Genomic DNA, 12,354 nt, shown 5'->3' with positions numbered 1-12,354 from the left:
GCCACACCACAGCTCCCTTGGGAGAGTGACGGGTCGCTCTCATGTGACCCCGTTACACCAGAGGTGTAATGTGGATTTTGTAGAACTGTTTAACATTGTATTCGCTCAGCTGTTCAAAGGTGCACGGCGTTCGTCACCACTGTACAGTAGTAAGTACCTCATTAAATATTGCATCAACGGTTTTCGTACTCTTAGAGTAAGTCATGTTCTGTGCGTTGTTGCCTTCAGGCTTTTGAGCGATAGGGCCATCAGCAATTGTTACAATTTAAACATATTGGCCAATTTTCTTTGATACCTCTTCCAGCTATGAAGCAGTTGTCATCATTCAGCATTCAAACGATCAGATTCTTTAAGTTACCGTAATACATAAGTGATAGTGTCATATTTATCCTGGTACACGCTATCAAGTGGGAATATTTGAACCCTAAATTTAATAAAGTTTTTTTTTATCATTCTTTGCCGAAAGCTGCTATGTACTTTTTTAATCACGGCTATACCACTAAAATCGCTTTTGCCTCTGAGTAATACTGTATTTATTGAGTAAGCGACCCAACTTTTTATTATCGAGTAAAGCACAATTGTCTTTTTTCCGTGCTGTTTCAGGTATTGAAAGACTTGCTCTTGACTCTTGAATGACATCCAATCGGTAACCATTAGATAATGGGCTCAGTGCGTAATGAATGCATGAGAAGGAAATGTATTGCTCCAATTTCAGTTCTGTTATTGCTTCTTTCATGTAAACGTTCATGGTAAAATTGTAACAGTCTTATTTATTGGCCATACCACAGATAGCAAAATAAAATCCTGTGCATGTTTTTGACCAATCCATTTTAAATGTTTCTAGCCAATTGCAGTGACTCACGTGGCGAAGATCCATTCTTGCAATTACAATTGAAATAATTATGCGGTGCGTTGCGGTGCTTGTGTTTGTGGCAGCGAGTCTGCTGGCCTGTGCACGTGGCATGTACTCGAAAAAGGGAAGTGTCAAGCTGCTTGACACCAAAAGCTTTCGCAAGGAGGTTCAAAAAGACTCAGGCGTGTGGATCGTTGAGTTCTACGCGCCGTGGTGTGGTCATTGCAAAAATTTGGCACCTGAGTACAAAAAGGCATCCAAAGCTTTGGAAGGTGTTGTCAACGTAGCTGCCATCAATTGTGATGACGAAAAGGAACTTATGAGTGAGTTTGGGGTAAGTGGTTTCCCCACAATCATGATCTTTGGTGGAAACAAGGCCAATCCAACAACTTTTAACGGTGAGCGCACCGCCAAAGGTATCGTCGATGCTGCGCTGAAAACAACGCGTCGATTAGTTGAGTCTCGACTTCTGGGTGGCACGGAAAAGGTGAAACGAAAGTCCAAGTCGGACCCAAAAAAGAAGTCAACAAACGACAAGAGCAGCGTCATTAAACTCTCCGACGACACGTTTAACGAGATGGTACTCAACAGCGGTGAGGTCTGGCTTGTGGAGTTTTACGCCCCATGGTGTGGACACTGCAAGGCTTTGGCCCCGGAGTGGGAACAAGCTGCCTTGAACTTAAAGGGGTCTGTAAAGGTTGCAGCTATTGATGGCGATGCCAATAAACATAAGAGTGCTGAGTACGGGGTCAAAGGATTCCCCACCATAAAAGTGTTTGGACCAAATGCTATGGGACCTGAAGATAGTGATACTTATCAAGGTGAACGAACAGCTTCAGCTATTACTGAGTTTGGACTTTCGGCCGTAGATTCCTTGGGTGGCGGACAGCGAATTAAGCAACTCGTTTCAGCTGATGAATTAGTCGACTTTTGCGAAGGTAAGTCCAGTTGCGTTATCACTTTGCTGCCTCATATTACCGAAGGTGGCAAAAGTGCGCGTGAAGGCTTCATTAATACTCTTGAGGAGGCTGCAAAGCTAGTGCGCGGCAAGCCATTCAAATTCGGTTGGATGCAGGGTGGTGACCAGCTCGACTTCGAGAGCCGCTTTGAGCTGACGTTTGGGTACCCATCGCTGGTAGCGATCAACTTGGATCGTAAGCGCTATGTGGTGCAGCGTGGCGCTTTTACGGCGGAAGCAATTGGTGAGTTTCTTCAAGGCGTCATTCAGGGCCGTGAGTCAACAGTTGGCTTTGACGAGCTGCCAGAGATCAAGACGGTTAAGCATTGGGACGGCGAAGATGTGAAATTGGACGAAATCGAAGATGACGACGAGGACGACGACATCATGAACGAGATACTGGGCAATACTGCAAAAGATGAACTTTAAAGACACTGCGATCTACAGCAGCGTCTGCTGTCGACTGCACCCTGTTATTTTGACTTTCGCTGCAGTATGTTTTCCATAAATCTTACTATTGTGTGAATCTTTGCAAAGATCAGATACTACAAAATTTTCTTAAACAATTGTGTTCCTTACGAAGCACCATCTTCTTCACAGACTGCAAACACATTCAAACTCTGTATAAATGTTGAAAACTTGAGGGAAAAGGAATTTGAGCTTGTAAACTCCATACCAGTGTAAGAAATAACAATGTAATAAGATCTCAAGCATTTCTTAGGCGGAAGTGATGTTGGCAAACCTGCTAGAGTCAGTGACTTTTGCATCGGTAGAGGAGGTTGAAGCAAAACAAAATGCATTTGTTCAATGATATCTACAACTTCATCGTTTATATGATTAGCTCATTGCAAATTGATGTACGACTGCTGCACAGTCGTACATCAATGACTCGTCATCCTCACGGGTTCAGGATGGAAGATGGCGTGATGATCACTATGCATTTCGGTATCTGCAAGGAGCCTGTCAAGGTATTGCAGACACTCGGGGAGCCTGTTGATGACGCTTGGTCTCGTCAATCAACGATAACTAATTGTTAATAGGCTAGGAGAATTTGCACAAATGCGCTATATTTTTTGCTGTCAAAAGTATGTTTCGATGTCGCCATCAGCTGTCTTGTCAATGAGGCAACGTGTTTTCTAACAACTAATATCGTTGGAGGTCCGCAGCCACCAACGATACTGAGGGTTGAAAGTAATGTCATGACTTTTAGACAATTATCTTAAACGCTTAGAATTGCTACGACCGAAATAAGTGCGTTAAAAACCACAATAAATATGTTTTCATGACCTACGATCTGATCTGAATTTACACACTGCACTTTCACAACTATACATTTGATAATTTACAGTATTATAACAGGATCGAAAGCTTGTAGACTATTGTTATTTATCTTGTTAGTAGAAAGCGGTAGTATGTCAATTAAACAAGTGGCCGATGCATGAAATTGCAAAAGTGTAGGCGGCTGATGGCTTCTCACGCGAGACCGGAATGCACGACATCCGATACTATGAATATCTCAAATGCAAGCTTTGACGATGTGGAAGATAAGCTATTGACAGACTTCACAGCAAGAACCCATAAATAACAGGGTAAGTACCCCATTATTGGAGTGGATACACATGAAACTGGACCTTGAGCAATGGGTACCAAAGTTAAGGTCCATGATGAAGTATTATGGATACTTCTCGGAGGAAATAATGATGGAGCTTCGTGGAAAAAGATTCGTGGAGCACATGGACTGCTGACGCAACTGAATTTATCTAGACTTTTCGTGGCTTCACAAAGCTAAGGTTGAAGACAACAGCTAATAACACAAGCTGCAAGCCCAGGTCCAATGATGAAATTATATCCTTTGAGGGCTCGATCCTATTATACTTGACAACAACATATAACAAAAAGCAGAACATTTTTCGGTGGCTATACTGAGCCTACCTTAGCCCCACGTTTCTTCGCGAGAAATTATTTGATCGATTATGAGTGGAAGCCAGATCAATCATACCTCTTGACCGAGTTAGCAGGGGATCATGCAGGCGAAGGTATTCCACTTTCGAAACTATAATATCTATGAGTATTCCAATGCGGCTCACCATCTGGGACACTGTTTTTATTCCTCTAACCGGTCTGATTCTCCATCTTTGGCTTGGTGGTAAACGCTTCACCCCCCCGTGCCCTAATTGGGCACGGAAACTATTCTTCGCGATCAATGCGCCACCGACCTCATGCTTAAAATAAATTGGGTGAATCTGAAATGTTGCGGTGCGAGCCGCATTGATCAGAAGACCTTTAATAAAAAAAAATTATTGTCACCACCGACGAGATAGAGCGTCCACAGCTATTGCAGCTGTGAGCTCTCTTAACTCTTGCACATTGTGTACTCAACCTTCTCTGACTGATGGACAGGTAGTTTGAGTGCAGTAAGTGAGCGCTTCCGGGCGAGCTAGTACCTCCAGATCCTTGTTTGACCACCCTTATAGATACTAGCTGGTGTAGTTGTTTTGAGGACAGATGTTTGATCAATTCGTGCTTAATACTCACAGACAGTATAGTCGATAATTGACGAAAAGGATAGCAAATTGATATGATTTGACGTGCATATTGCACAGAGACTCAACGTGCAGCGGGACTGCCGTAGCTCTTTGCTTACAGGAAGCTTACTAAGGTCACCGACCTTACGCTCTATACTAGAACCAGTGCGAGTATAGCGGATCGCAATTCGCTACATCCAAGCGTACCCAAACCTTAATCTAAGGCAAATGTACTCTTCCGTTTAAAATAGAAACTGATTTTATGTGTTTCACTTGCGGCAGAGCCGCCTATATCTAAAACCTGAGGTTTTCTCAATAACATAGTAAAATCTGATTAATATGCGTAACTGCTAGCAACACCCGCCACGTAGTGGCTTCTTGTTACGATAGAGCAACACCATTGTGTGATTACACAACTTGTGTAATCCACACATTTGTACGGTCACAACATCTTGTGTGACCAACCCCTGTATTCCAGGGTACGTGCAACTCCGTTACATAAACTAAGTGATCCGACTCGAAACTAAATGTGATCATGAATCCGTCGATAGTGATGTTCAGCATTCTTGGTGATTGCTCAAGACCGCAAAGCAACCGCTTGAGCTTGCGCATATGGTTTTGGATTTTCGCGCTAATATATCCCTACGATTGCTGCATGTATATTTCTTCATATAAAATAAATATCAAGAAAGCGGTCTTTGCTTCCAATTGATGCAGCGACAAATCGTACTTGGCAGCCATGCTCAATACGCATCGAATCAATGTGAATTTTGCCACTGGCGTAAATATTTCCGTAATCAACCCCATACTTTGAAGGAACCCTTATGCCACATGCGGCGCCTTGTATCGCTTAATTTCTCCATCTTGGGTTTCCTTGACTCAAATACCTACCTGCACACAATCGCTTTGCTACCCTTAGGCAGTAACACGACTTTCATATGTTATTATTGTGAAGGACTTTAATATGACTCGCACTTCGCTTTCCATTTGTTCGTTTTGCTAAGTTCCATTGCCGAATTGAAAGTTGTCGATGTATTCCCACTGTATTCACGGCGTAGACAGCCTCATCATTCTCCTCACAAATAGTAGCAAATCCGAATGACACATTAAGTGTCGAGTGTCGATAATGCGACACATGATTCTTGGGCTGGGGTCTTTCAGACACTTTTTCTAATGACTGAGTGCAGGTGTGTCACTTGTTGCCCAATACAAAATCTTGGTTCGGATCAGTGTCCTGAGGTCCATTTTTCGCATCAGACTTTACCAAAATATCTGTCAATGTAATTTCGTCGTCATCCCAAATCTCATTGACTTATTTTTTGTCCTTGTAATCGTGCCTTATCACCAAGTGGGTATTTTTTGAACTGTGCATCACGACTCATGATAACTTAACCAATTGACATTTTCTCGAACCAATGCGATTTGTGATGCTCGGAATACCCCCAAATAAAACACAGGATAGCTTTCGTGTCAAATTTCGAGCGTTTTTGTTTCGAAAACGTGAGAAGGCGTGGCAGACAAATACTTTCAGGTTTGCCAACAGCTGTTTCTTGGCTGTTTATGGCTCGTAAGCTGATTCTGCATGTTTGGTCGCGCACGATGGACACCGCTTTCGGAGGAACATTGCCGCCAAAACTGCTTCCCCAGTACTATTTTGCAAGGCCCTAATGTTTCATTATGCATCGCTCACATTACACTACTGTCCAATTCATATGTTCCGCAACTTCGTTGAGCTGTGGTGTATATGGTGATGCGTACTTGAGAGCAATCCCGCTACCCGAACAGATCTTGGTCACTCTCAGGGACGCGTACTCACCACCCTTGTTACTGCGAAGAGCCAGTCTGTTTCTCCGCCAGTGCAGCAAAATTGGTGAGCCTATGCTCGACTTCTGACTTGCTTTTAATGACACAGTATCTGGACTTGTCGGCGATGAAAATCACAAAGTAGTGCTTGTCGCTATAGGTCGAAATTTGTATGGAGCTGCACTCGTCGCTGGAGATAATCTCTAAGCGCTTGCTTGCTTAATCCTTTCACGTCGATTAAAAGCGTACGCAAGTTTGCTTTCCCAATGCGCGGCTACCACACAGCTCCTTCTTGTTTTTATGCACTATTTTCATGCCAGCAGCGAGATTCTTCTTAGCAATGGTCATAACCAATATGTCCGAGTCGAAAATGTTAAAAATTTAGCAGCATTTGCTTTATCTCGTGCAACTAAAGTCATATGAAGCCAGAGCAACCCTCTTTCTTCTTGTGCGCAGATCTTCCACCTGACACCTTCAATCTCATCGAAATATTGTTCTTTGTCGAAAACGACAAGTCCGAGGTCTTTATTTGATCGACCAACAAAAACAATTTACTCGACAACTTGGGAATGTGCCCTTCGTTTGTTAGCTAACCTTTCTCTACTCTATATGAAGTAATTATTGATATAACAAAACAATGACGCCAGTGATGCTGGCTTGTACCTCGCCGTCATCCGCCAAATGTACGTCCACAGTAAAAAGCACCTTATAATTTCTCATGAACGTCTTGTAGCTTGCTATATGCTGTATCGCTCCCGAGTCGACCAGCCAAACATATTTTGGCTTGGTTGAGCCACTGCTACAACCAACTGAACAGAGATAATTACCAGAAACTCCTCCCGCAATGTTAGCCCGCTGCAGGTGATATCCCTTAAATTTGTTTTGAACTCGCCAGGGGCAATCCACAATCAAGTATCCTTGTTCCCCGCAATTGTGGTACGCGCCAGTCTTCTACACCGGTCGTCCTTTGCGCTCAGCATCCGCTTTCATGATAAACACTCGGCCAGACGTAGCTCCATCGCCACCTTGCTCCTTGCGCTTAATATCTTCATGTAGAAAACAAAATACCACCAATTCCAATTTCAAACTATCCACACGTGTTTCCTATGCTTTAATGAGAAAATCTACGAGAAATTAAGACTCCCACGAAGCTTGATTACCACGTCGTTCTCGATCACCGGGGCACTCACAGCGTTAGGCTGCTACGCTCACGTTATGACCCTGCTGATTTGTTCCAAACATCACCGTCTTTGATCATTGTTGTATACAATTTTCGGTGAAGAAAGAGCTCGCTCGCAAAACGCCTCTTCTCAAAAGACTTCCTCCAGTCTTGGTCATGCATCATGCGCACCGCTTGACGACCGGACCTGTAGCAGTTGAGCGTCCTCCATCGCGCGATATATTATCACTTGCTCTTTTCGAAACTTCCTCCTGAAGGCCCACCGATTCATAGGACTCGCGCAGTGCTCCAGCTTCATATCACCAAATGTAACATCCCACCAGCCCTACCATCTGCAAATTAATTTTCCAAGTGTTAATTTTAGCGTCGTCGAACTTGTCGAATCGACTAAATGTAGACATGTCTACGGTGGCTAAGGCAGAGTCAGAAGACAAGGAGGCAGAATTAACGGAGCTTAGGCTCATAGCCTATAGAAAAACTATGGTGAGCACGAAATGGCAAATTGCAAAGAGAATACAGTAAAGGTCCGTAATTTGCTGTGCTACCTCTAAAACTGACAAGAGTATTCGACCAAGCATTCTACTGGGTTCTTTACTTGATTGATGTCCCCTTAACGCGCCCATGGATAGCCTCCACTGAATACCTCACGGGATAGTTTCCTGGTGTACGAAACCAAAATTTGGGTGATCTGCCTATCTAAACTGACAACAACGGTGACTACTGACAAGTATCCGCTTGTCGAGACATAAACTCGAGGTGCTTATTGATAACATATCTATGCCTGCCTTTCAATCCTCGCACAGTACAGAGGTAGTCAAGGACGAAGAAGGCTTCATTACCTTTGACAAGCGAGTAAAACTTAGTGGGACGAGCTGATTACCCGCGTCAAAGTCGTCGGTGCTGATGGTGCAGCCAAAGACAAATAGCTCTCGTTCTTAGTAGCCTGTGCAGTATCATGCTGCTCATCGACATTTGTGAGCGTTTTATACTATGCACTCCTTGAATGATTTGCATTGTCGAATAAACTCCGTGCGAGGATAGGGTGCTCTGGATGGTGTAAGACGGCGCTGTTTACAAACAGCCCCTCAGACACAACACGCACTTGTGCGACGAAGAAGCGGTCCTTAACGTGGAGGGAGAAGGTCAGTCCCGACTTGGAGAAAAGAAGAACGACTTAACACTTCAAAGGAGAATTTACACTGAATTCAAATAAGTTTTGGTGCTTAGCTACAAGCAAAACACCCCAAAGGCTCCTACCTGTTTAACTGATAAAACCTTGGATGTCTGACACATGAATCAAGGGTGTACTGAGCTTAAACATCAGATTCAACTGGTACAAGATCTTGGTGTACGGAGCCTGAGCTTTGAGAGCTTGGACTTCAAGCTTCGTGAAAGTATCCAAAAGAGGGAGCTGGCTTACGCCATCCACTTCTAAAGTCAAAGACACGTCGGTCTCGTCACCAGTACAGATCCTCAAGTAGTAACCAGCATTCTGTATCACGCAGTATATTTGTGACTTCATATAAGAAATCACGTATGCATTTGGGAGCACCATCTTATATTGATTCCCACTATGCATACAAAAGGTACATATGTACCTTCATGTAATGGCTAAGTGTAGCCTATTACAGATGGCAAGTGCCCTGGTTGTTGTGTTACGCACTACTGACCGTTCTCCGTCACGAAGGAGTTTCGGCGTATGAACATGTGCGCTCAGGCTACCAACAAAATGTGACAAGCGCTTTGCTGGCGAGTGCGCCTTCATTTCAGTATTATTCTACAGCCTGAGGGTCCGCGTGATACAGGAGTCGAGGTCGTGGCGCTATGTTGGCGGTACTACTCCTTGTAAAAGCGAAGTCTCCTTCGGCATTGCAAATCAATGGTGTAAAATTATTGATTAGGCTGGTGCAACGGGGCTGCCGTAGCTTTTCCGCTCAGAGGAAGTTTGATTTAGGTCGGTGACCTTCGTTCTATACAGGTACCAGTATGAACGTAGTGGATCGCAATTCTCTTACTACAAGAGTGATTACAACGTTACCTTAAGGCTAATTAACTCTTCCATTTAAAACGTAGACTGTACTTCTCGGTTTTATTTGCGGTAAAGCCGCCTATTTCTGAATTTATATGTTTTTCTATATATATAGGAAAACCTAGTTAAATGTATATTTACTGGCAGTTTACCTGACTTGTTGTTTGAGTGTAGCCACACCATTGTGTGGTCATACCATCTTGTGTGACTCACATCCTTCATACCGAACCCGTGAAATACCGTTACAGCTGTGCTCAGAGCTCCCCACAAGACGATGTAACTGACTGCGGGAAATGGAATCCTTATCATCAAATACCCCGATTTTGAGCAATAACGGTGGACCACTGGGCTAATTTAGGCAGTGTGCTGTAAACAGCAGCGCTGACAGTCACTTCATCTCTTTTAACCTGTATCTTCGAGTTCGGTGTGGCGAAGCGCTCCCCGTCTCAGCTTGGTACTCAAAAATCTTACCATGATCGTCTGGTAAAAATTCCCATGCAATTAAATGCTCTACGTTGTGAAATAGTGTTATCTCAAACACCACATTTGAGTGATGTCGTTCTCAGTAATAAAGCGATACAAAAGTCTTCACCTTTATATTGCAGATTGCAATTCTTAGTGAGAAAGGATATAGCAGCTTGATATCGACTGTTTGTGGAGTTGACCGATGTATGGTACACCACAGATCTATAGCCATTCATCCCAGTGTAAAGTGTCACACCATACGCTATAGACCACAGATCTATAGCCATTCATCCCAGTGTAAAGTGTCACACCCAATGTCGATATAGAATTGTGACCATTAGCTCCTAGGGTCCCAAAAACTGAGCAATGTTCTGATAGACCTGGGCTAACATCTATCCATATCTTGGTTGAAGTATATCCAAGCCGAAGAGAGTGAGCGATTGCTCACTGAGAGAACATAAAACTTTCGACGTCCACAAGATGGTGTAACCACAAAATGATGTGGCAACGCTTAAACAAAAAGTCAGGACGTGGCTGGAACAGCTAGTAGTTAAACACTTAAATAGGTTTTACTATTTAGATGGAAAAGCCTAAAAATTTGAATTTAGGCGACTTTGCCACGAATCACACCGAGAAATACAGTTTACGCTTTAGACGAAAGAATTAATTAGCCTTCGATTAAGGTTGTAATTACTCTTGGAGTAAGTGGATTGCGATCCACTACACTCGCACTGGTTCTAAGAATAGAACGAAGGTCACCGACCTTAACCAAGCTTCCTCCAAGCAAAACAGTGACGGCAGCCTCGCTGCGCTTCGTAGCACTTGTAGTCAATCTACACCTGAGTCGTTACGACTGACCCTCTTTGAGAATATAGCTGTTCTCTTAGTTTCCCCAGGGCATGCAAGACGGGCTTAAAAAGCTGATGTCTCTGCTTGGCCCTGAGATGAATGTAGCATCTCCCTTCGAGAGGACCTAAAGCGATCAACGCGTGCCTTGAAGCATTTTCAAGCTATGAAAATGCTCTGCTTGAGCACCTACAGTAGAAGATATCGGCATCGACTGCGTCCATGACGCCACTGTCGAACTGCGTCCATGACGCCACTGTCGACGACGGATGACTCCACCCCGACCAAAGCCGCTCATTGTGAGTGTTGAGAATTTCGAGGGTAAGGATCGAGAGAGTTGCCTGCTCTGGGTGAGAGAGGTCAAGATGGCTATGGCGCCCACCATGCTCCAGACCGAGCAACAGCACGTGGAGCTAGCTATCTCCAAGCTCTGTGGTCGAGCGCGAAAATGGGCACTGACGTGCGTCACTTCGGTCAAATCGGCGTTTTCCACCTGGACAGAGCTGCAGCTGCAGCTTTCACAAGTATTCTTGCCATCTAAACAGGCATATCGCGTGCGATCACGTTTCCTTGCCGCTCGACAGGTCAAGAAGGAATTGGTGGACTTTGTCCAAGGGTTGCGTACTCTCATTGCCGGTATGGCGGATCTTCTCCCCGAGGCGGTCACAATGATCGTCTCTATGGAGGGCCTCCGCACTGGCGTGGCCAGAATAGAAGTCCTCCTTGTAAAACCCTCAGCGTTTAAATAATCAGTGAATGTGGCACTGAATGTCGAATTAACAAGTCGGCTCGACTTGGTTGGAATGCAAACTCTAGCAGCTCGTCGAGCGGGCCTGAGCCGATGAATCTCAGCTATGCTGAGGACAAGGAGGCAGAGCTTCGAGCTGCCGAGCAGCGTTCGAGCGCCCGACGTGTCTTGTTCCCGTCACCTTCAGATTTATTGTCCCATGGCTTGTCAAGGTTTAGCAAATCGATGTCCCCCTTCTTACCAGTCTTCTGGTGGGCATCGGGGAAATGTCAACACCTACCAGCCACCCCGCGCCAACTCGGGAAAATTGAGTTCTGTTGAATCTCAAGGAGATAGAGGTCAGCAGGGCCCAGCCCCGAAGGCCTCCGTGCTTTTGAACGCGGAACGTGTATGCACACCAGGCTTGCTGGTCGCGGAAGCGAATGTGAAGGGCTTTATAGAGCAATGAAAGATCCTTATCGACTCCGGGGCGTCGAGCAATTTTGCTCGATGCTCAACAATAGATGGAATATAGCTGTATGCTGAAGCACTGAAAGCGCGGTTGAGTGACATCGTCACTGCTCGCTTAGCGACGAGACATGCCACGGTGCTGAAGGTCTCTGTAGACATCGACGTCAATTTTCTTGACTTTGATAGCGTGGATTGCTGCTTTGTCTTAGACTTGAACTCAATGTATGACTTCATCCTTGGTATGGCACGGCTGGAACACCATGAGCCATTGATCGACTGGAAGTCGAAGACCTTGGGCGTTACGCGCACGTCTCCTGGTGGAGCTATGATGACTCACGAACCCATTTCTGCTAGAAGGCAAAAATGCCATTGGCGCGGGCACTGGACCGAGACGGTCAATGTGCTGGATATCGGAGTATCCTAGTTGGTGAACACCGGAGTCAAACATGGCTCGCGGGCTGAACGTGGTGTGGCACGTAACCCACTGAACACTGCTC

General features: G+C 44.8%; 2 protein-coding genes across 2 annotated transcripts; one reads left to right on the top strand and one right to left on the bottom strand.

Annotated features, from left to right (window-relative positions):
• Positions 1–902: 902 nt before the first annotated feature.
• PHALS_14458 (RxLR-like protein) lies at positions 903–2,240 on the top strand (the record flags this gene model as incomplete). Its single annotated transcript, XM_024730276.1, has 1 exon — positions 903–2,240. One exon carries the CDS (start codon positions 903–905, stop codon positions 2,238–2,240), a length of 1,338 nt encoding a protein of 445 aa, XP_024580569.1.
• Positions 2,241–10,035: 7,795 nt separating this feature from the next.
• PHALS_14457 (uncharacterized protein) lies at positions 10,036–10,272 on the bottom strand (the record flags this gene model as incomplete). The annotated part of the gene is made up of 2 exons (XM_024730275.1): positions 10,036–10,198; positions 10,262–10,272. The coding sequence occupies 2 exons, from the start codon at positions 10,270–10,272 to the stop codon at positions 10,036–10,038; spliced, it is 174 nt and encodes a 57-aa protein (XP_024580568.1).
• Between the last annotated feature and the right edge of the window lie 2,082 nt (positions 10,273–12,354).

Source organism: Plasmopara halstedii (genome assembly GCF_900000015.1).
Source record: "Plasmopara halstedii genome assembly, contig: Scaffold_816, whole genome shotgun sequence".
Classification (NCBI taxonomy): domain Eukaryota; phylum Oomycota; class Peronosporomycetes; order Peronosporales; family Peronosporaceae; genus Plasmopara; species Plasmopara halstedii.
This window is presented reverse-complemented; position numbering and strand designations above follow the sequence as displayed.